Consider the following 24,495-nt stretch of genomic DNA (forward strand, 5'->3'; position numbering starts at 1 on the left):
AACAACTGATTGGTTCAAAATTGGGAAAGGAGTACGACAAGGCTGTATATTGTCTCCCTGCTTATTTAACTTATATGCAGAATTCATCATGCGAGAGGCTGGGCTGGATGAATCCCAGCCGGAATTAAGATTGCCGGAAGAAATATCAACAACCTCAGATATGCAGATGACACAACCTTGATGGCAGAAAGTGAGGAGGAATTAAAGAACCTTTTATTGAGGGTGAAAGAGGAGAGTGCAAAATATGGTCTGAAGCTCAACATCAAAAAAACGAAGATCATGGCCACTGGTCCCATCACCTCCTGGCAAATAGAAGGGGAAGAAATGGAAGCAGTGAGAGATTTTACTTTCTTGGGCTCCATGATCACTGCAGATGGTGACAGCAGCCACGAAATTAAAAGACACCTGCTTCTTGGGAGAAAAGCAATGACAAGCATCTTAAAAAGTAGAGACATCACCTTGCCAACAAAGGTCCGTATAGTTAAAGCCATGGTTTTCCCAGTAGTGTTGTATGGAAGTGAAAGCTGGACCATAAAGAAGGCTGATCGCCGAAGAATTGATGCTTTTGAATTATGGTGCTGGAGGAGACTCTTGAGAGTCCCATGGACTGCAAGAAGATCAAACCTATCCATTCTTAAGGAAATTAGCCCTGAGTGCTCACTAGAAGGACAGATTGTGAAGCTGAGGCTTCAATACTTTGGCCACCTCATGAGAAGAGAAGACTCCCTGGAAAAGACCCTGATGTTGGGAAAGATGGAGGGCACAAGGAGAAGGGGACGACAGAGGACGAGATGGTTGGATAGTGTTCTCAAAGCTACCAGCATGAGTTTGACCAAACTGCGGGAGGCAGTGGAAGACAGAAGTGCCTGGCGTCTGGTCCATGGGGTCACGAAGAGTCGGACACGACTAAACAACTAAACAACAACAACAACAGGAAAGACACAAGTCTATAGGAAGGTTTGCTTGGTTAAATGGAGTGTAGAGCAGCCTTTCTCAAAATGGCGCCCTCCAAATGCTTTGGACTACAATTTCCATCAGTCCAAATGTGCTGGATGGGGATTATGGGAATTGTAGTCCAAAACATCTGGAGGGCATCAGGAGTGGGGAGGGTGGGAGAGAAGCTGTGAAAGGCAAGAATTCAAATATGTGAATTACTATGACTTTTCTGAAATTCTGTGGCAATCAATCACAATCATTATCTCAAATGTCCTACCAGAAGAAAGACATTCTGTTTAGAAATGAAAGTGTGCTTGGGCTGCATGTGTAGTTACTGATGCCCATCGTTTGTGAAGCATGCCTCATGACCTCTGCACGTCATGTGATAGTTCTTGTTTCATGGCAAATGATTTGGTTGTGAAACAAAATACCATCTGATTATCAGTGGTTCCTCCAAAAAGCAGTTTCAATGGCAGCCGGCTTTGCCATATGTCTGGCATTGACTCGTTCTCTGAAGTGTTATCCCCCGTCACCATTGGCATATGGGACTGTACAGTTTTCTTTTAAATGTTTTCTTCTTTTTTCTAAAAAGAAAGAAGGAAGGGAAAAGGCAAGTAAGTTCCAGGGTAAACTTACCAATCAGAAGTAGAAGGGTTCGTGCAGCACCAGAAACAAGATAAAAGGAAGTAAATGTGAGGCTCCAAACAGTGCCTTTAGGGAAACATGGGGAAGTTGTGATTTCCCACTGTTGAGACATGTCAGGACCTTGTTAATAAGAGGAAAAGGAGGAGAGGCAGTAGCAATGTAGGCATAAGTGAGTGTGAGGTGACAAAGAACAGCAGGTGGGCTGAATATGTGACCTCAGCAAAAAGTCTAGAAAGCACTTTCAACAAGTTGGAATTGGAAAAGGCTGGTCAGTGGCTGCTGCTGCTGCTGAGGCCTTGGGGAAACTCACAGGGGTTTCTTACAAGGGGTTTCCCAGCGTTTTGCTTGTCGACAGTTTTTCTGAGACAACGCTAATGAATAACTGGCTAGATAACAGTGGGATGTTTAGCGACCTTTAAAAAGCAAGCAAGCAAGTAAGCAAAAACAACCACTTGTTTGATGCCATGGTTCAATACTTCTTTAGAAACATAAAGGAATTGAGGTGCCTGTACTTAGACCTTTCATGCATGGACAAGACAGGACAGTTGATCTCCCATCTATATATAGAAGGAAGATATGATTACATTAGCTCATAACTCTTTATTGGGGGATAGCTAAAGAAAACATTGAAAACCCTAAGTCTGGCAAGAGACACAACCTTAGTGCTCCCCTCAATATCCCAGAACCAGAAAAGGTTACCTTCAAGTTGTTGTTGTTGTTGTTGTTACATACCATCCTTCATCTCAGAATCACAGGGCAGTTTACAAAAACACAAAAATACATAGCATAGTAACAATAAAAACAATACAGTTTAAAAGGTAATGGACTGCATAATTAGCCACAGGCCTGAGAGGAGAAGAATGTTTTTGCCTGGCACCTAAAGATATGCCACAAAGGTTCCAGGTGAGCTTCCCTAGGAAGAGCAAGGAGCTCTTCCATAAGCAAGGAGCCACCACAGGAAAGGCCTGTTCTCATGTTTCTTAGTCACTTCACAGGACAAAGGTGCTTCAAACTTTTGGTTCTTGTTGACGCCTAGAAAATAGCACAACATTGCCTCTTAGCATACAGCGTGAAGGAATTAACCCAGGTGGAATTTGCTACTTTAGGACAATCTTCATCCAATGTGAGCTGTAAGCACAAGTGCCCTATAGGATATACAGTTTTGTGTGTGAAATGCAGTGAAACAGTCTTTAAATCTGAGAAAAGATATAGCTGCCAATAGTATGTGAAATACAGCACAGCTTTCACTGTTTCCTAAAAGGCGATATTCTTTCGGCAGATAAAATCTGACATGAAACACTAGAATGACTTGTGATCTTACTGTGTGCAAGACTACAAACTGTCATTTCCAGAACCGATGTGTTGCAGTTTCTAATATTTATTCAGTCACTTTAACTTCACTTAGTCTTAGTAGTGCATTTCCCACAAATTTTAATAGGATACAAATACCAAACTGAAGCAGTTTTTTCAGATTCGTACAGTATGAATTATATATTGTTATCACAGTGTTTTATTTTTTTCATCTAGATGCAGTTAACCAGTTACTGCAGGCTAGCTCAAGACAATTCAAAAGAAAGCATCTGATTAAATATTTCAGGCAGAATACAGTCAGACTGAAGTTCTGCCTCATAAAAAAAAGTTTTCTTGGAACTGAACAAACCATGCACTCCGCCTTGAGCTCCTTGGAGAAAAAGGTGGAACATAAATTCAATAAATAAGTAATAAATAAAACATGATACACTAGCCATTATTTTAAATTAAACAATTGCACCTTTGTTTTGGTTTAATTGTTTACGTGTATTTTATCTTGTATTTTATTCTGTGAAGGGCAGTATATAAATTTAATAAATAAAATAAATATTTCCCCCCCCCCCAGAAAATAGGTTGTTGCTAGTTGTGTTTTGAGTTGTAGTTCTCTAACAAGTTAACCCAGATCCATTATGGGATTAAACATTTCGTTCTTTTTGTTTTTAAATTGTTATGGTCAGTTTATTGACCATGCTGGTATAGCTTTAGAAGCCAGAATAAGTTAACACAGCTACAGAAATAATACATAATATTTGACCACCGTGTAATGGAAGGGAAGCACATAAATGTTTTAATATTTTGTATGAAATTAGTTAAAAATTTTAGGGTTAAAAATACTTAAGAATGTCTTTATTTTCATCCATGAAATGTTGGAGACATATTTCAAAATCTTTATCTAGCCACCCAGATTCAGCATACTGGAAGCAAATCAACATCCAAATAAGGACAAAGGAGGCATAATCTCTGAACAAATAAAATTAATAGCATGCAGTTTGCTGTGGTTCATGTTTGCTCAATATTTGTACCCAGCTGGCTTGTTTGAGGAAGGTCTTCTTCTTGGAAATGTTCAGGACATTTTAAACACATGTTCATTATACTTTTGAGGATGGTTGTGTACGCAGCTCTTTTTACTAGCAGTTACCGGTAGATTCTCTGTTTTGCAGCTGCATAATGCACCCTGTTATGTTGCTTCACTCCTTGAATTCTTTGTAATAAAGTAGGTAGCCTAATCAGGTTTTACATTTCTTCTTGTCTAGTAAATTATTTAATATAATTTATTTGCTGTCTATCTAATTAGAATTAGATTTGTGGACCAGTTTTAAGGCAGTTTCTTTAAACTACTGCCTGCCTGTGCTTGCATTGATAGAGGCTTACTGATAGTATAGGACAGGGGTCTGCAACCCGCTGCTCCGGAGCCGCATGTGGCTCTTTTACATCTTTGCTGCGGCTCCGGGGCATATACTAGCGAGGGGAGGAGGCGCATTGTGCGCCCCGACACTCCTCACTGTGGCGGGCGCTGTACTGGCTGTGACATCGCATGGGGGCGGTGCGTGCGTTAGTCACGCACCGTCCCGACGTCACCTTCCCGCCCGCTGTCAGATCGTGGCTCCGGAGATATATTTGTTTTAAATGTCGCAATGGTTTTGCGGCTCCCAGTTGTTGTTTTTTCTTCGGAAACGGGTCCAAGTGGCTCTTTTTGTCTTAAAGGTTGCAGACCCCTGGTATAGGAGCTTAACTTGACTCAGCTGCAGAGCATCTGAAAGTACCTCTGAACATGTGCAGAGTTCTTCCATTACTTTATCCTCCCTTTATCATGTATGTATCTGGGGTCCGGGAGAAACTTATAGTTGAGACTGTATGGCTTCTAGGCAAGCTTAAGCATTTTACCCTGCATTTTTGGAAATTAATTGGTGCATGTCAGGAAAGGACCATGTGTCTTAGGAGGATGGCTGCAGCATCCTCTCCCTTTTGCTCCTTTGGTGCAAAGAATATGAGAATTGACTTTCTAATCACACACTTAAGATTCACCCAGTCCAGCATTCCCTGGGAAGTCTGTGCACATGCAGAACAAGTCAATAAATTGTTTGTCCTTAGTATCAAAAATCTCTTCTTACGAAGCCTCACATAGTATTTGTGACAGCTGCCTTATCTGCCTACACTTCCATAAAGTAAGGGGAAATGATGTTACCCATATTTCAAAGTCACCTTGCCACACAATTTCTCTGGAGAGTGATTAAAGGGCACCATGCAGGGGACAGCCTTGTGTTCTCTGCATCTCAGAGGATGTATTGCCATCGTCCTCTTCTTTTCCTCTTTTCGATTTGCTTTTCCAATAAATCTGACTTTGTGTCAGTCAGCTGTAGGAGAAGCTGTTGCAACATGAGCCACTGCAGAATGCTAACTAATTTCATAATACTCCGCATAAGGTGACCCACTTACAAGTTCATCCTGCAGTCATGCTTTAAGCTTTGTTCCTGATTTACGTAACAGCATATTGGTTTCATCAGATAGCTGTCAGATGTAGTCCCTGGCTGCTTGCTCTAGCTTCCTCCATGCACACAGTCTTTGATCTGTATTCCACACAGTTTTGGGGGAAATGGTGCTTTATTTGACTTCTCCACATCAAAATGATATGAACACTAAATGTAAGTGAAACACTAACGTTAGGTCTGACTATGACTAGAGAATATTCTTTCCCATGCATCAGCAGCATTCATGCCAGGTTTAAAGAGTATTCCCTGTCCCTTCTGAAAGCATCATATGTAGTATATCATATCAAACCGGCAAATTCTGTAAGGTAAGTGCTAAACAAACAAACAAACAATCCCTCTGGCCCAGAAGTGCTAACCCCTAATCCCAGATGTGTTGAGAAGTGTCTAAAAATGCAATCTTTTGTAGCCAAACTGACATTTCACATCCTTTGAAGGATCTGCAGTGTTTTCTCAGTATTCCATGATTCGAATATCTTCCTTTCACCAGCAATTATAAGCATACAACCCTGGGGCCAGCATCTGGTTTCACAGGAGGATTGCTTTGAGGAGAGGTAAAGGTGGCGGCCAAACCTCCCTTACTAAGCGTATTCCAAATAATACCCATTTCCATAACATTTATTCCCTCATTTCTTGCCCTGAATATTGCAGTTGGGAGCATTTTGATACTCTTTAAGAGCTGCATTTGGCTCTGGGGCCTTCACTTGCTTTATTTCATTAACAGAAGCTCAGTCAGTGACTGTGGGGTTCACTACATGGTATCTATGTGCCATTGATACTGGATTTTACCATTTAAGGTGTTCTGCATCTCTGTTGTTTCTGTAGCACTCATTCTTTTGCCGACTAACAGAAGATAAAAAGTCGGAAAAATTCTTCAAAGTTTTTTACGACCGCATGAAAGTGGCTCAGCAAGAGATCAAGGCTACAGTCACAGTTAACACTAGTGATTTAGGAAATAAAAAGAAAGATGATGACTCGGACAGAGATGTACCAGCCAGGAAAAGAGGTAATTCTCCAGTGGTGTAATGAAGACTATGAAAATCAAACCCTTCAGTGAATTATTTTATTGATCCAGAGGTTCTGGTCCACAACATGGAAGTTAAAAATGCAGCCCTACCATGGCACTGCTTTCCTCCTTCATCCATTTGGGATGTGGCAGTTGCTGTAGTGGTGACAGGTATTTTTAGCATTAAAGGGCCAGCCAGCTTGAGTAGCTTGACATGTTGCTTAATCCTTGTTTTTAACACTCTGCTCTGCGTGCAATAGGTCTAGGATTCTGTAGCTAAAAACAGATGTCCCATATTCTCCATTTGTAATAAGAGAGGAATTGAGATGGGCACTGGCAGTCTCAAACGTCTCTTTTCCTTTGGAATCATTATAACGTACATGTCTGATGCATCAGTACATACTGTTTATTGTCAATAACATGACACTGGAAGAAACAGAAAAGGTTGCTTTCTAATGGCACTTTACATGCCTACGGTCAGGTGTTCTGTTGTGGGGTTGGTTCCCCTCATGTATGAAATTTGTCATTGTCAGTTGGCTTCAAAATGCCAGCACATATTCTTGCCATTCCCCACTATTTAATCAGGATGTACTACTGAAAATTCAATACTCGTTAGAAAGCCCTGCTGCAATATCTGAAGAACCTATTTGCATTATCAGTCACCCTGCAGCATGTACTTAGGCACCAGATGCAAGCATTCAGGGTTGGGCAGGGGGAATAGCATGGACATGAGTATGATAGGATCATAGGGACACAGACCAAAGTCCATCTAGCTCAGTATTGTATACACAGTATGCCCCAGCACTACATGGAGATTCCAAGAATTGAACTTTGGAGCTTCCCCATAAAACTTCTCAAATCCTGTTTTTTGCTCTAAATCTCATTTAATTCGTGTTCTGTAATGGTGGGTGCTTATCTATTCTTTAGGGAACAGCCTTCACATTTACAGAAAGGATATTGCCGTGTCTTGTGGGGTAGTATAAACCAAATCAGGCTGCCTCAGTAAAACTTACAGCATTAATTTGGATTAATTACAAAGGTTGATGTGTCAACACGCTGAAAAATGTTGATTTGACTCTGCTTGGTTGTTGTTTGCTAATGGACCTTTGTCTCTGTGTTCTGTAGCTTTGAGAGAACCCATGACCCAAATAACAGAGGAGGTGCGAGATCAGTTGGTTGAAGCCTCTGCTGCTACAAGGAAGGCATACAACACTTACAGGAGGGAAGCTGATCCCGACGACCATTATTCAGCTGCAGATGGCGCACAGTCTGCAGCAGACAAAAACAAAGACGAACTGGAGATGAGTCCTGTTATCACAATAATGCAGCCCATCTTGCGGTTTTTGCAGCTGCTGTGTGAAAACCACAACCGGGACCTGCAGGTAGGCTATGCAGCATCTTCAGGCTCAGCTCTACAAAAAAGGTTTTCTGCCAGCCTCTCAGTAGAAAAGCAGACATCTCACTTGAGCTGAGGGCATGGAGACATATGCTACTTTACCCCTAAATGAACAGCAGTTCCTTCCCAAGACATGTTGTTGCCAGCTCATTGAGGAGCAAAGTGTTTCTCTGATGGAGTGTGGTAGCTTGGAACTGAAGCCCATGTGATATTTCCATTGTCCCTTCCTGAGTGGAAACCAGCTAGAGGCAAGGAAGCATGGGGAGATGTTGATTCATGTTGTTGTTGTTTAGTCGTCTTAGTCGTGTTCGACTCTCCTTGACCCCATGAACCATAGCATGCCTTGGAAACTCTGACTTTCTTCTCAAAGCTTCTCCTTTTTTATGCCCATGGAGTTTTCTTGGCAAAATACTGGAGTGGTTTGCCAGTTCCTTCTCCGGGTGGATCACAACTCTCGGCTATGACCTGTCCATCTTGGGTGGCCATAGCTTGTTATTCAAGCCCTTGCGCCATGATAAGGCAGTGATCCATGAAGAGGGTTGATTCATGTAGCTTCCCTCTAAAGATTATCCCTGATCATCTTGATTCGGTGCGGTTTACTTTGATCCAAGAAGATAGGTCTGTCTACTGTTTTATCTGTGTGGCCCAGTTTTGATTGTGATAATTTCACAGTGCTTAACAATAGATGGGCTGTTTGTTCTGCATTAGGCTTGTTAAAGGTTCCAGGTCTAACCAATGAACTGAAAACCTGACAATATGTTTTCTTTGAAGCTCCACAATCTTTGAGACTATTTTGAAACATGCAGTGCTGAGACATATTTTCCCGTGCCAAAAGCTATAAGCAAAGCATCTCAAACAAATCTCACAGGCATGAGCTGGGTCATTTATAGTTTTAAGCCTAAAACACCATGAATGGATTCATACGAAGCAGGAGATTTTAAAGACACCCTAGACCCAAATCAGTTAAAATCACAAAGATCAAAAACAGCTCCTTAAAATGAGGAGCATGAAATTGCTTCAGAATTGGCACAGTGTTCTTCCTTGCAGCCTTCCCTGGCCAGTATCCTGGTGGCCACAAAACCAGGTGCATACACTAAAAAGTGGGTGACTGATAGAATGCCTATCAAGGGAAGTGGGATCCTAATAGACCCTCATCAAATTTAGGCTGCGGGTGATGATGGTTTGTAGCCAGATGTGTTCCTCCATTCACTGAAGGCTTGATTCAGCAGAGGCTTCAGTGCATGGAACAGGGAAGAAGGCAATTTTAAAAAATATACCCTCACACACCCATCTCATGCTTTTCTGGATGGTTTTTCTAACCCTCTGGAACAGATTTTTTTGGGCGGAGTGGTGGTGGCTAAAGACTGAAGGGTGCGGTCAGCCAAAAAACCAGCCAGCTCCCTGCTTCCATTTCTGGGAGTTTCCCCTTTTATCAGAGAGCCCTCCATGAACAAGACACTGTTGAATATAACCCAAATATGGTGAATGCATCCCTTAGATGTGGTAGACTAAGTCAGGATCTCATTGTTGCACACCCAGTTGTCCCGGTCATCCAGGATCAAATGCTTTCCAGTTACCAACAGGGCATTAAATGGCAGCTAAAGCAATGGGCAAGAAACATTTCCCTCAGACTTCCACTGCTGGAAGGGGATAAGAGAATAGCATAAAGATGTCTGATCTCTCTTTCCATCTTCAGGCTTGCTTGTCTTATCTTCCCCTACCCCAGATACCAGCATACTTTCATCTATCTCCCCATATCATAGGCAGACATGTGACAACCCCTCTGGGGTTGGCAGTGAGTCTTGGCATGTGTCCAAAAATGCTTGCCCCAGATGCTGACTTAGGAACAAAGATACTTAGCAAGCATGAGGGAAAAATAAAAGAATTAAGCTCAAAGAGGGAATTTCTAACTAGCTGTAATCTGCAGGAACTTTGAGTGGGTGTAATGAAAACATGTTGCTCTTTATAGATCAAAGACAACTAACTAAAAGGAAAGTTTTGAGGGGAGAGAAATGAGTGTAATCGACCTATAGGCACTTGCAAAACATTACAAAAGTCAAAAGCCCTAAATATTTATCTATGGGTGTGTTGAGGGGCTTGGATCACCACTGAGATCATGTTCATTAGTGCTTTTAGAAAGTGATGCGTGAATGGAAAACTGTGAATCCGTTGCAAAAAAAATATCACATTTTGATTTCTTTTGACCAGCATCAATGTTCAAAAATGAAACTGAACTTTCCCCTCTCCATTATTTCATATTCATCTATAGAATTTCCTGCGTTGTCAAAACAACAAGACAAATTACAACTTAGTGTGTGAGACCCTGCAGTTTCTGGACTGTATCTGTGGAAGCACAACTGGAGGACTTGGACTTCTTGGGCTGTACATTAATGAGAAAAATGTAGCATTGATCAACCAGACACTGGAAAGTTTGACTGAGTACTGCCAGGGACCATGCCATGAAAACCAGGTAATCCAGTTATTGCAGTAGAAAACGTGTCGTAGTCGCAAAAGTGGGAATCTCCTGTACAATTTGGAACCCTAAGAACTTATCACAGAACTGTTGGAAGGGAGCTCAAAGTGGCATCCATTCCCATACCACCAATCGTTCCAAAGTGTGCTGCTTAACTACAACACCCCAAAGAAATCATAAATGAGAAGTCTAGAACAGAGCATCCTCATTAGTGAGAACCCCCAACTCTTTCTTAGACCAGGGGAATAGCTGGTCTCAGCATGAGGCTCTGAAAATACCTTGGTGCAAATAGAGAATAGTTGGATTTGTAGTAAGGTAACAAAAGGGACACGAGTGGTGCTGTGGTCGAAACCACAGAGCCTAGGCCTTGCCGATCAGAAGGTTGGTGGTTCGAATCCCGGCAACGGGGTGAGCTCCTGTTGTTCGGTCCCAGCTCCTGCCCACCTAGCAGTTCGAAAGCACGTCAAGTGCAAGTAGGTACTGCTCCAGCGGGAAGGTAAACGGTGTTTCTGAGCACTGCTCTGGTTCACCAGAAGTAGCTTAGTCATGCTGGCCACATGACCCGGAAGCTGTCTGTGGACAAACGCCGGCTCCCTTGGCCTATAGAGTGAGATGAGCGCTGCAACCCCAAAGTCGTTCATGACTGGACTTAAATGTCAAGGGTCCTTTACCTTTACCTTTACCTTTACCTTTAACAAATGGGAAGCCCAGTAGTTTAGCTTACTATGGGCTGAAATGAAAGTAGCATTAAGTAGAATGCTCTGTGAGCATTTTGATTTCTCTTTGCTCAATGGGACACTTTCCCCTCCTCCTGCCCCTGTTCCCCCCTCCCCTGCTCAATCTATTCTGGGGTTTTCTCCAACTTTCTTGAGGAGGTTTTGGGACAACATGGGCTACGCACACGGAGTGGAAAGGGAAGAAATTCCTTTGCATTAGTGTAATAACGAAGTTGAATTCTTCCCTATGGAACTCTTCATGGGAGTGGTGGGCAGAGAGAGACTTAATAGGACTTTGGGAAGAAAAGTTATGTTTTCTTGTTAGCCACTTAAAAAAGGTTTCTTCTTTTTACGTTTCTTTCTCCCCTGTGCAGAACTGCATCGCTACTCATGAGTCCAATGGTATAGATATAATTACAGCATTAATTCTCAATGATATCAACCCTCTGGGAAAGAAGCGGATGGATCTAGTATTAGAACTGAAGGCAAGTGGATACTCAACTCTGAAGATGGACGGTAGTATCACAACAAAAAAGCAAAAGCTTCTATCCAGATCTTGATAACCCTAGCAGGCTCCTTGAGTGCCCTGGGCAGTTTGCTATCACATGGGATTATTATTTTTTAAAAAATCATTTTAAAATAAAGACTTCATAACATTTTGTTTCAAACAGCTTGCCTGTTCTTAATTTAAGATATGGAATGTATTTCATACATTCAAAACCTGAATTTCAAGGAGAACATTAAGTACAATTACTTAGCTATGATACTGTAACTTGCAAAATTATTTCAGCCTGTTAAGGGGCTTAGGACATGTGATCAGAGCTGTATACATAACCAGTCCTGTGACAGAAACCATCAGGTGGTCTTATGCACAGCTGTCCTACAATTTAAGGCAGAATATAGATGTTGAGGGAACAGGACAAAGGGGCCAGTCATCTATTGATCAATAGCTACTTTGGGCAAGCCATCCAGTGCTGATCCTGATCCGTTGGTTAGGCTCAACTTTGAGTTGCAATTAAATCAGTGGAGCCTCTACTCTGCGTTAGTGCATAATTGCTGGACATAGTTGCTGACCTTGCTGCCAGCATCGACTTCTGCATTGTGAATTTAACATAATTTTTATATACAGAACTTAACATAGGGGGGACTTCTGGTGCTAATTGCAGTTGGGAGAAGCAAGACAGGATAGGAAAGCAAGATAGGAAAGGAAAAAGTCCCATTGAGTCCCCTCACGCTATATTGGAGATGGGTCAACTACCATCTGTGTCTAGTACACAGTGTTGCAGTGTGCTGTGCATACCCAATATTACAGGAGGTGTAGAGCGATCCTGTAGTTTCTTGTGAAATAATGTGGTTTGATGTATTCTCTCCCCGCCCCCAAAAGAAATCCAGCTTCAGTCTGATTTGAAACCATATCAGGAAACCAAGCAGGCGACTTACACCATGGAAAACACCTGTGCCCACTGAAGCAGACAGGCAGTGGGTGGCATGGATATATACCAAAGCATACTGATGTGTACAGCAAAGTTCAATTGTGACTTGAAATGCAGTAGGGAGAAAGCTACCTCACTGTGTCCTAAGGTGGTAATGTGTACACAGTCTCACCTGATTTCAACCAATTTGTGGTTCTTTATATTTTTCCCCTTTCAAGCTCAGCTGCCATCAGTATTCTGTCAGCTCACAGGTTAACAGATAGGTTGTTTTTGTTTTGTTTTGTTTTTAAAAATCTTTTAATGTATAAATATCTATACTTCCGCATATTTAGGGAGTGCCCCAAATGCAAAACAACAACAACAACACACACAAAAAACCATTCCCTTATTGTTTATAGTGGTCCTATTCTGCTTCCAAACTGATAGACACTTGACTTCACAGTTTAAAAGGAGAAAAGATGCAGCTATCTTTTGTGTGTTGCCTGAAACCTACTTTCATTGTATTTATGTATCTAAATGACATCATTGCTTCTTAGTATAAATCGTGTTAGATTTCAACTTTATGATACCTTGCGGTCTTTCACATTTGCTCATCTTCGTTGCTTTGACAGGTTTATGCAGCTGGAAATAGTCACATAGATCTGTGGGTTGTCTTTTTTACTTCTTTCCGTTTTTATAACACATTCAACTATTCATCAGATATCTTTCTTTGACTTTTACCAGAACAATGCCTCTAAGTTACTCTTGGCAATAATGGAAAGTAGGCACGACAGTGAGAACGCAGAAAGGATCCTGTATAATATGAGACCCAAAGAATTGGTATGTTTCCAAGGATACGCCTCCAAATTTTCAGGGGTTGTGGTGGCAAAGGCGAATTTGGCAGTATACGATAATCTTGCTGCTGGTTGGGTGGCTAAGTTCATACTAAGTTCAGGATCTAAGTAAAGTAATTACTTCCACTCACTGAACTCTTGAAGTGGACTGCAAAGATGTTGGGGGAGTTCATAAGCACACGGGTCAGTTGAGGATGGGGAAATTAATTTTTCCAAGTGAGATTAAAAAGTAAAAGGGTGCATCCAGAAAGCACTGTTTGTGCAGCATCAGAGCCTATAAGGATTTGGAAGATTTGAGAAGCATTGTTGTACAGTTCTCTTCTGACAAATTCCTGTGAAATTATCTCCTGGGCAACTTGGGGCTAAGAGCTCAGTAGCTCTTGGCAGCCTGGAAAGCTATGGTGGTCCACTCTGCCTGCTTCTTTGAAGATCAGATAGCAGAGGGAGGGGAAACATCTGAGGTTCCATGACGGTCCTCTCTGCATCCTCAAATTTATTTTGATGTAACTGCTAATCAGCTGCATAGTAGTATGGCTGCTTAATTTGCAAGTGAGTCATTGAGATATCACAAATGGGTAGTTGGCAACGCTGTAAAAAAGAAATGGAAACCTTGCAAGCGTGAAGTGCACTGATCCATCAACACCCATATGAAAACATCCTGTGTTGATGAGGGGTGACAGTGTTTGGATTCAAATAATCTATCACAACTAGATATCAATTTGACGAGGAGTTGAGACAAAAGCCATTTAACAGCTTCTAAGCGTTTTGTTCCATCCAGCATTAATAAACAGCAAAACGTCAGCTCTGGGATTCCAAAGTGCAGGGCTGAAAGTCTATAAACTCACCACATTGTGCCTTGGTTATGGCAGTAGTCCGAGACGGGTGTGTGATGCAATGTATTTATTATCCAGCAACAAAGGGGTGAGCTGGGGATAAAGTTTCAGTCTTTATTTTGGCTCCTATTCCACTGAGTCAAGTGATTCGTAATGTAGACTCAATTTGACAGCAAATACCAGCTGCTTTAAAGACAAAACAAAACGGAAAAACCAACCTTTTTATAACTTGAAACGGAGACCTCTACTTCAGGAGGGAGGGAGGGAGCAATGAATGTGAAATTTCTTTAGAGGAGTTGTCCACTGGCAGTATGTTTTGGCTTTGGCCTTGGTATTTCTGTCTCTCACACCATCACCAACACCACAGTTTTGAGTGTTGTATTTATCTTTTCTCCCCAGGTTGAAGTGATTAAGAAGGCATATCTGCAAGGTGAAGTTGAGTTTGAGGATGGAGAGAATGGTGAAGATCTTGCTGCATCTCCTAGAAATGTGGGGCATAATATTTACATATTAGCCCATCAGGTACAATTGCATTTATGCAAGGAGAATTTTGTGGCACATTCTATTAGTAGCAGGGCCCTATACCCAAATATAGGCATGGCCTTGTGCAACCTATCATTTGGGCTCAAGTGCGCAGATTCAGGAAATCTGATCTCTGTTGGGACAGCCCAGATGTACTGATTCTGCACGCTGATCATGTTTTCGTACACAAATGACCAGGAGAGTAATGAGGTCAGCATAGATTCATTCCACTGGCAGAAATGTTGCATAAAGTTTCACAGACTGGTGCCTCCCATTGGTGCTGTTTGTACTAAATTTCTGGTTTACCACTGAAATGCTACACCTGTAACTTAGGGAGCACAGATTCAAAACAGCTTTAAGCCACTTCAAGAAAAAAATATATTTTAAGTTACCCTGACCAGCCAACACCTGGAAAAGTACAAAGAAAATGCAAGTACATTTTCATTGAGATGCAGGCCACTATCACCAAATGTACTATTCATTTATTTTAGCTCGCTCGTCATAACAAAGAGTTGCAGAACATGTTGAAGCCTGGAGGTCAAATTGATGGAGATGAAGCTTTGGAATTCTATGCTAAGCACACAGCTCAGATTGAGGTAAAGGCTACAGGAAATTCTGGGTAATCTTCGCTTGGAAAGATAAACCAAGAAATTGTTTTAAAATTAGGCGGGAACACCAGCAGAAGTGTCCTGTGCAAACAATACAATGCAGATGTACTACATCAAAAACAACTTGCACCTATGGAATATTATAGCAAATACAATGCTATCCAATATGTTCTAAACTGGCTTATATTCCATCCTCTTTTGAATTTAATTGGGTTTGCCAATTCTTTTCTCAATCAAACATTTTATAAATTTAAAAAATGGTCCTTGTGGTGAGCTTTAGACAAGACGGATTAGCCACATAGATCTTATGCTACATAGCTCTGTGCAATTGTACTAGAGATATACACACAAAATTTCATACTGTGAGATATCCCCCACTTAAGCAGGGGAAGGACTGTTTGGCTTGATTTGTTCTGGGTAAGCACTGTTCACTGAGGGGTGAGTGTTGGAGACATTTGGTATATTTGCAAATACTGAACACCAGAACCAACCTGTATCCCAGCAGAACTGTTGCCCTCAGATCCCAATGAGCAGTCCTCCTTTGTGATTGTACTCACCAGGACAGAAATCTGTCACCTTCCCCCGCCCCCACTGTCATTGCAGTCATTTTGTCCTGGTATCCATGGGAGTATTGGCACCTCATTTATTTATTTTAAAAAAAGCACTGCTAATGAGAGACATGGCACAGTGTTTCATCTTCTCGTATCTGTTCTTCTGTTTTTAGAAATTCCAAATGAAAACCTGTTTTTTTATCCCATCTCTTACACATGTTTTCATTCTTCTAAGCTCTGATCAGAGTATCATTCAAAAACAGAGAGAGAAAGGTCCTTAGCTTTCAGGACACCAAATAACCATTAACTCATTTTTTTAATGGAAACATAATTTAACCACCCTGGACTGTTAAATTTGCCTAACAAAGGAATAGCTGGCCATCAACCATAATGATATATGTATATAATATTGTATATGGAAATGACCCAGCTTTTTGGACTTGAAATGTTACTGAAACAAAAGGAAGAAACCTACAGTAAATGGTGTTACACTAATGGAAATCATGAAGTATTTTTGTGAGGAGAGTAGCAGGTCTACTGCATAAGTGAGGTTCTGATAAAAGAAGAGTTTGCATCGTGGGGGATGATACATTCTCGTTTTAAGGGGCAGCCATACGAAGTAATACTTAAATCCTGTCTTCTATAGATTGTTAGATCAGATCGCACCATGGAGCAAATAGTTTTCCCTGTGCCCAGTATATGTGAGTTCCTCACGAAGGAATCTAAACTACGGGTGTACTATACTACCGAGAGGGATGAGCAAGGCAGTAAGATAAATGACTTTTTCCTGAGATCAGAAGACCTCTTCAATGAAATGAACTGGCAAAAGAAACTCAGAGGTAAACTGGATTGCTGCCAAAGGCGATTTTTCAAGATACTAATTCTTGATCTGAGAGACTGCAAAGTTCTTCTCTGTGTCAGAGAAGCAATTTCAGCCTCTGGGGAATTTCATCCTCACACAAAATTATTCTCCATGTAATTTTGCTTTCAGTATCTTAAATATTTTCAGAAAGACTTGGTTTAATCATTAGCTGTGCATATTGTTGTGTGTTTCCAGCATTACGTTTCCCGATTACTATTGTGAAAACAAATGCTTTGAAGCAGCCAGAAGATTATGTAGATGGATATCATTGGGAAGGGAATGGCCAGCCATTAATCTTAGGGGCAATTTGCCCTAGGATTCTTGTCAGATATGTTACATAAGGACTAAACTAGACATGACAGAGGAGATCTGTGTTCACAATCTCCTGTGGGGTTTTGCTTTGCTTTTTACTTCAAGCAGCTGCATTGGGATGCTAATTTGGGGAAGTAGCTCTCTGAGAAAGTGTGCTGCACCCTTTTCTGCAGTATTTCCTGGATGTAGACCTCTTAATGTACAAAGCTACTATCAGCTCAGGGTGGAGTTTGGGGAGAGAATATAGTACAGATTGCCTGCAGGGCTAATAGCAACTCCAGCTGTCTCACAGTGCTGCTCCTCTGATCAAATTAGCTTTAAAATTTCAGATGTATATAGTCACAGGAGACGCTTATCACTGTTCTCCTGCACCATGCCCATGTCCAAACTACAAAAGCTCACATCTGTGACAGTTGTTTTTGCGGCTACATAATTTCAGCTGATATAGTGGCGAAAGGAGAAGAACTTATAAATAAGAACCAAACATTACATTCAGCAATACTGGACTTAGGTAGACAGGAAGTTGAAACCTCTGAGACAGCTGCATCTGCTTGGCACAATGGTCCACTTATATCTTGGTTGCTTTCTCAGTTTGAGGTTATGACATTTTCTAAAGCTCACATTCCACTGCATCACTTTGAAGTTTGGCAATGTAATGATCAGGGACCAAACTTGATGTGACATTAAACCTATAAGCTATACTTGATGTTTGTTTACTAAATAGCTGGTGTGGGAAGGGTGATCTAGATCAGGACTATACCATGGAAGCCGAGGGATATTATTCCCCTGCCACAGTTTGGGTTGCACCACTCTCCCTACACAGCCGCAGAATAGCATCTGTGGCTGGGTGATCCCAAGCAGGACCATAACAGGACTAAAGGGTCAAATCTTCTCTTGTCCTCCATCCTGAACGTTGTGGTCCCAATCTGGTCCCACAGCTACCATTTAGTAAACAGAAACCAGTCACACATTAAATGCATAATGCAATTATCTGGTTTAGCTCTGAAGCAACCACTTCCACTGCAGAGAATAAAGGCTGGAAGTGGAAATGAGGGTGTGTCGGTCTCAAAAGTTCACACAGCGCAGAGTGCCATGGCATGCAGTCAGCACATTCTGACCTTTTTGTGTTTTTTAACGCACGATCAACTTTTGCTCTCCTGGTGCTTGTAAACCAAGTGTTTATATAAAAAGTTGGTTTCTGTTCAGTATGGCCTTTGATCGGAAAAAAGGTTCTCTAGGAAGCAAATGCCCTGAACTTATGGACTCTGCAAACAACAATTAAAGCACAAACTTTAAATCAAATAATAAAGATTACTACAGTTCACAGTGTGTGATTCTAGGAAAAGTTGGCAATACAATGATCTCTGTTGATTTATTCATTGTTAGGGGCAATCTTGAACTTTGAATCCCTTGTAAACATTTTTATTTTTTATTTTTTGCAGCTCAGCATATACTGTACTGGTGCTCGCGCAACATGTCCTTCTGGAGCAGTATTTCCTTTAACCTTGCAGTCCTTATGAATCTTTTGGTAGCATTTTTCTATCCTTTTAAAGGAGTCAAAGGAGGTACTAGTATTTCAAAGTTATAAAATGTAGTTTTTCACAAAAATCAAAGCACAATGCAGGTGGATGGCGGCGGCTAACTTAAGCATCTTAGTACTGGCGAATTTTTATCAGTTGTATTATTAAGCACACTCTGCATCTCAAGGGATGTAGGGGTGGTGCTGTGCTCTAAATCACTGAACCTAGGGCTTGCTGATCGGAAGGTCGGCGGTTCGAATCCCTGCAATGGGGTGAGCTCCCATTGCTCAATCCCAACTCCTGCCAATCTAGCAGTTCAAAAGCACATCAAAGTGCAAGTAGATAAATAGGTACCGCTCTGGTGGGAAGGTAAACGGCATTTCCGTGCGCTGCTCTGGTTTCACCAGAAGTGGCTTAGTCATGCCAGCCACATGACCCAGAAAAACTGTCTGCGGACAAACACCAGTTCCCTTGACCAGTAAAGTGAGATGAGCGCCACAACCCCAGAGTCGTTCGTGGCTGGACTTAACTGTCAGGGGTCCTTTACCTTTACCTTTACATCTCAAGCAGTGTGTCAGATTAGGATCTGAGAGAAGTGTTGACTCTCAAAATGCAGAGTTCTAAAGGTGTTTTATCTCAAAATGCAAATTTTAATATTCATTTTGATGTTTTTGATCAAAGAGCATGCATCCTAGTCCAGATGGTACACTTCAAGTTAGACTGGAAGCTGCAAATTTCCCTACTTAAAAATGGTTTCAGTAGTTCCTCGCCTCAGGGAACCCTGAGGATGGTAGCTGTATAAAACAGATCCCAGATTCAGAATTTTCAGGAGTCTCACAAAACTAGAGTTCCCGGGAGTTTTTGGAGGACATCATGACCATTAAACTAGTATGGCACCAATTTATATCTGCAGTGTATATCTGCCGCAAGAGAGCAGAATATCACGGAAAGTTATGTTCTGAGTGCACAACATAAACACATAACCAGTGGCTATGGAATGGATGTTAGGTTCATTAATATAGCCTGTGATGTTAGAGCTGCATCCTACCAGCTTTGCTCCGCTGCAGCTACTTTGTAAACATAAAACAAGGGTGCCTCACAATGGATGTTGCAGTTAAGTCACATTTCTACGTGGCTTATTGGGAAAGAGAAGTAATAACACGCTTTTGCATCAATGTTGGCGTGATTTCACCTGGAGTTGAGCTCCAAGTTCAGTTGGAGTTTTATTAATATGACAGCTTTCACATTTTAATGCAGGTTTCTATCCATTATTTTGTATTAATTTATTAATTGGTATATTTATATGAGGCAATTCAGCACAAGGTTCCCATTACTGAGACTTGAAAAGATAATGAGCAGAAATGGTAGAAAGAAACCAAAACCAGGTCTTTAAACACACACACACACACAATTTTCACCACTGTTTGACTTATGGGCCATTGACAAGTAAGCTAGTTCCCACATGTGGAAGTGGGACTTCACCACTTTTGGCCATGGAAGGAGAAAGTGTGAGTGCTCACAAACTGGCAACGAGGGACCCTTGCAATGAGAACTTTGGTATTGCAATAATTGCTTCATATTATTATTTTAAGCACTTTCCCTTCAAGGTGTAACGTTTGTGAAACTATACAAAAGCCTGTTTACAAGGCGGGGAAAGAAGTAGGGTGAGTTCATGCCCCACTTTCAGTATAACTCCAATTCCCTTAAAATGATGGCAAGCAACCATGTATCTCTAATGTCAGGTGATTTCTGTTGGATCCCATAGGACACATTCCTAGCTAGGTTTTCAAGATATTTATTTAAAATGAAAAGGGTATTTTGACTGATGTTGGCTACCGCATTGGAGTTCATGTCGGATGCTTTCTGAAACAGGAACAGGAGCAACAAAAGTGCGCTGTTTGCGCCAGGGCCATTTCAGACTGATCATTGGCTAACCACAACAGACTTTTAGGTACTCAACCACTTATTCCGTCCAAAAATAGTAGCCAAAAGGTTAATAAGCAATACTAAATGTGTATATCAGAATATGGCACTTCCAAGGGTAGTTTTGAAAATTTTGTGTCAGGTGAGGAGGGATGCTGCCAAACCAGGGCAGTTAAATTCCCCCATCCCTAGAAGGTTTGTCTGGAGGCTGTGGGGAAGGCTGGTGCATGTTTACTATAATCTACTGCTTAGGTTTTTTTTAATGCCTTGCTTTGTTGCCTATGCCAGTCAGTCTGTAAGTTATAGATGCTGTTTGTTGGCATATTTCAAACTGATATTGTTTGAGATATTGTTCTTAGCAGCCCAGGGGGCTTTGTGGAGCAAGCAGGATAAATTTTAAACTGAATAAACAATGAACTGTCTTTGGGTGTCTTCCTCTCCTCAGGTACGTTGGAGCCCCACTTGTCAGGCTTACTTTGGACAGCCATGCTGATATCATTTGCCATAGTTGTTGCCTTACCTAAACCCCACGGCATTAGAGCCTTAATAGCTTCCACAATACTGCGGCTAATATTTTCTGTAGGCTTGCAGCCAACATTATTTCTTCTGGGGGCTTTCAATGTAAGTATCAGATAGAAGTCTCTCTGAAATTTTCTTGCCCTGCACCATGAAATATTCTCTAATAATAATAACAATAATAATAATAATTTATTATTTGTACCCCGCCCATCTGGCTGGGTTTCCCCAGCCACTCTGGGCGGCTTCCATAGAAACCAAAAAACACTAAAATATCATACATTAAAAACTTCCCTGAACAGGGCTGCCTTAAGATGTCTTCTGAATGTCAGGTAGTTGTTTATCGTTTTGACATCTGATGGGAGGGCGTTCCACAGGGCGGGCACCACTACTGAAAAGGCCCTCTGCCTGGTTCCCTGTAGCTTTGCATACATGCTTGTATGTTAAAAATTCATTGTTCTGCCATAAATCATTAATCATTAACAACAACCCCCCCCCCCAGGGTTTCAATCAATTGTGGCTAACCTACAGCCCTCCAGTTGTTGCTCCCAATCATCCCTAACCCACTCACTGTGGATGATGGGAACTGTGGTTCCGTAAGGTCTGGAGAGTCACCGGTTAGCTACCCCAGTTTAAAAGAAGAATGCTGGAACTGGTGTGTTGTGTTTTCTAAAATATGTTCAAGAACAAATGTTCTCCAGGCATTCATCTTCTGTCCTGTGCTCCACAGGTTTGTAACAAAATAATATTTCTGATGAGTTTTGTTGGTAACTGTGGAACATTCACTCGCGGATACAAAGCCATGATCTTGGATGTGGAGTTCCTTTATCATCTACTATATCTTCTTATTTGCGCAATGGGGCTTTTCGTTCATGAATTTTTCTACAGCTTGCTGGTAAGCGTTTAATCCCAACAATTTATATTTTTTACTGTACTTGATGACTGTAGATATTAGTGACCTGAATGATGCTAAATGGGTTTAAGCTGACTTACAGATGATTCCCAGCACCAGCCATGGCAGAAAGCAGCTCAGAAATTCAACTGCCCCTCCACTTTCCAAACAAATACGCTAAGGGACAAGAGAAGGTTTTAGGTTAGACATACAATATTTTCAAGAAATCATTGACAGTTACCAAAACAGCAAAGATATTCAGCCATGTGATCTGGTCATGTACTTCACAGCAGTTAACAAGTGTTTACATAAGCAAAGGCAGTTCAATGTGAAATAAATCTTTTACATGTGACTACAAAGCAGCTCGCTTTTATGTCCTTGAGCTGCATGCACGGAACCTCATTTTTATTCTAAGCCAGAGTAGAATTTATGGGCGAATTGCTGCTCAATTCATAAAGCAGCCTAAAGTTATGAGTTGGCCAATTTATATTGCAAACTTCAAATGACATCACTACAAAACACTGAGAACACCTATTAAGAATGTAAAAAGAGCCTACTGAATCAGGCCAGTGACCCATCTAGTTTTCTTCTCACATCCTGTTCACCTCTACTACAGATGTGCCAAGGGCCTGAAACCACCACCCCCAACCATTTTTGCCACCCCAATTGTGGGGTGCAAATATGGCAGGCATTTTTGGCAATTTTCAAGAGGGGGTGACAAAGAGATCAAAATAGAATGCTTGCAGTAGCTCTTCTGGTGACAGGAAGAAGACATTTTACCACCAACACCTGCTCCTGTGAACTACGCCGTTTCATCATTACAAGTAGCATTGCTGGGTTTAAATAACACAGACACCTTTTCTTAAAATTTAAAAAAACACCCTAATTCCCTTTGGAATGATGTCATGTGATAACAAACCATCATTCCCAGGTGGGTGGGGAAGAGTAGGCAGTTAGTTACGTAGGGATATTGCCACTGCCACAAAACCTGGGGAGGGGGAGAGTGAGCATGATTGAAACAGGCCTCTTTCACCTCAAATCTCTCCTCACTTGAAAGTGGGGGATATTGTTGGAAAACTTTTGAAGTGACCCTTAATTATGATCCATGCACCTCTGAGTTCTGTTACCTGAGCAAATTGAGATTTGGGGACATGCTGTTTACAAGGTAACGTATAGTTCTGTCAATGGACTTCAGGGTGACTAACTTCCTTTGACTCAGGCTCACTGTCTTCTGGTGTTACTGCAGTCCAAGAGGCAGCAAATTTTCCATCAGGCTGCATTGTGGCTTTTCACTGATACATTAACTACTCATATGGGAATTTCCATGTCCAATTTCAGTCTTTGATTATATTGCAGCCCAATGGTATGTATACGGAGCAAACAGGCAGTGGAGAAAAACCTGAAGGATGCAGTGATGTGATCACTATGACACTATTGGTGACTTGGCATATCTTGTAATTTATGAGCTAGAAAGCAGCTAAGTTCAGCAAGGTTCTGGAACAAGAAAGCCAGCTATGTTTATAACTTTTGAGGGGATTTTGAAAGAAAAACTCTGGCCCTCAATACACCCCTTTACTATGGCTTTCCATGTTCTTGGTTTAATAATGTTGCTGTTTTCGTTTCATTTTTTTAAATTTTTGTTAGAGTTGTTTTAGAAAGTGATTCTAAACTGTGGCCTCCAAAAATTTATTACCATGAAAAGCATGTACGTCAAAATATTGCACCGTTCATGTAGGTTACTAGGTATCGTGGTGCTCTCTGTAGTCAAAAGTGAACTGATTAAACATTCTGAACTGCCCTTTTTCCAGCTTTTTGACTTGGTGTACAGAGAAGAGACTTTGTTGAATGTCATTAAAAGTGTCACTCGCAATGGACGCTCCATCATCCTGACTGCTGTTCTTGCTCTTATCTTGGTTTACCTGTTCTCGATAGTGGGCTACCTGTTCTTCAAGGATGACTTTATCTTGGAAGTAGATAAGCTCCCTAATGAGACGTTGTCGCCAGGTTCGTACCAGAATCATCTTAAACCTCTCCCCCTGCCCCCCAAAGTTTTCTATCCATGCAAATGCACCAAGGGGGTTTATCCTGTGCTCTCTCCGCAGATGACTGCCTGCTAAAATCAGATTTCCTTAGAGAACATTCTGCCAAAAATTTAGGTCTCGGTACTTTGAAAGCATAGATAATGAGGCTGAAAATAAAACATGACTGCATCAATAGCTCCTTTGGAGAATAATGTGGATGTTTTTTGCCCTGTAGCACACATTAGTAGGGATTATCTAGTACTTTGTGATCAAAACTATGTGCGTGTGTTCCAAAATAGCCCATAGTGACCCAGCAGAGGACCAAATGTAATCATGTTATGTGTTCTAGACATACTTGTGATTTTTAAAAGATCATATAAGCGTCTTACATAATTTCCTTTTTGTACATTTTTGGCAAAAAGAAAAAAAAGAAAAGTTTTTTGGGGATGCCTAGGATAGCTTTACGCAGCCCATTGCTCTTCAGATGTTGCTTGGTTGCAGCTCATGTTCTCCCTAACCATTGGCCATACTGCCAGGGGCTGAAAGGTATCAGCAGTGCTTTTTTCAGGGGGGTGTTCAAGGGTACACAGTACCGGCACCTCTTTTTCTAGAAAAAAGCACTGGGCATCAGACTCCAGGGATATCTGGAGTGCACCAGATTGGGGAATTCTGGTCCAGGAAAATTTAAATGCAAAGAGTA

General features: G+C 41.4%; 2 protein-coding genes across 9 annotated transcripts in view; one reads left to right on the top strand and one right to left on the bottom strand.

The window, feature by feature from the left end:
- The window catches only part of ITPR1 (inositol 1,4,5-trisphosphate receptor type 1), a 209,969-nt gene that overhangs the window by 147,799 nt on the left and 37,675 nt on the right, over positions 1-24,495 (top strand). For all 7 annotated transcript variants that reach the window (XM_081183918.1, XM_081183917.1, XM_081183920.1 and 4 more), the window contains 12 exons: positions 6,204-6,384; positions 7,510-7,766; positions 10,050-10,250; positions 11,344-11,454; positions 13,126-13,221; positions 14,468-14,590; positions 15,082-15,186; positions 16,396-16,588; positions 18,366-18,488; positions 20,812-20,987; positions 21,613-21,777; positions 23,583-23,778. In XM_081183918.1, the coding sequence (XP_081040044.1) occupies positions 6,204-6,384; positions 7,510-7,766; positions 10,050-10,250; positions 11,344-11,454; positions 13,126-13,221; positions 14,468-14,590; positions 15,082-15,186; positions 16,396-16,588; positions 18,366-18,488; positions 20,812-20,987; positions 21,613-21,777; positions 23,583-23,778 (1,927 nt within the window). The remainder of the gene's footprint in view (positions 1-6,203; positions 6,385-7,509; positions 7,767-10,049; positions 10,251-11,343; positions 11,455-13,125; positions 13,222-14,467; positions 14,591-15,081; positions 15,187-16,395; positions 16,589-18,365; positions 18,489-20,811; positions 20,988-21,612; positions 21,778-23,582; positions 23,779-24,495) is intronic.
- LOC308581646 (uncharacterized protein) overlaps positions 1-24,495 on the bottom strand; it is a 136,120-nt gene that overhangs the window by 46,737 nt on the left and 64,888 nt on the right. The window lies entirely within an intron of this gene.

Source organism: Podarcis bocagei (genome assembly GCF_964188305.1).
Source record: "Podarcis bocagei genome assembly, chromosome: 2".
NCBI lineage: Eukaryota > Metazoa > Chordata > Lepidosauria > Squamata > Lacertidae > Podarcis > Podarcis bocagei.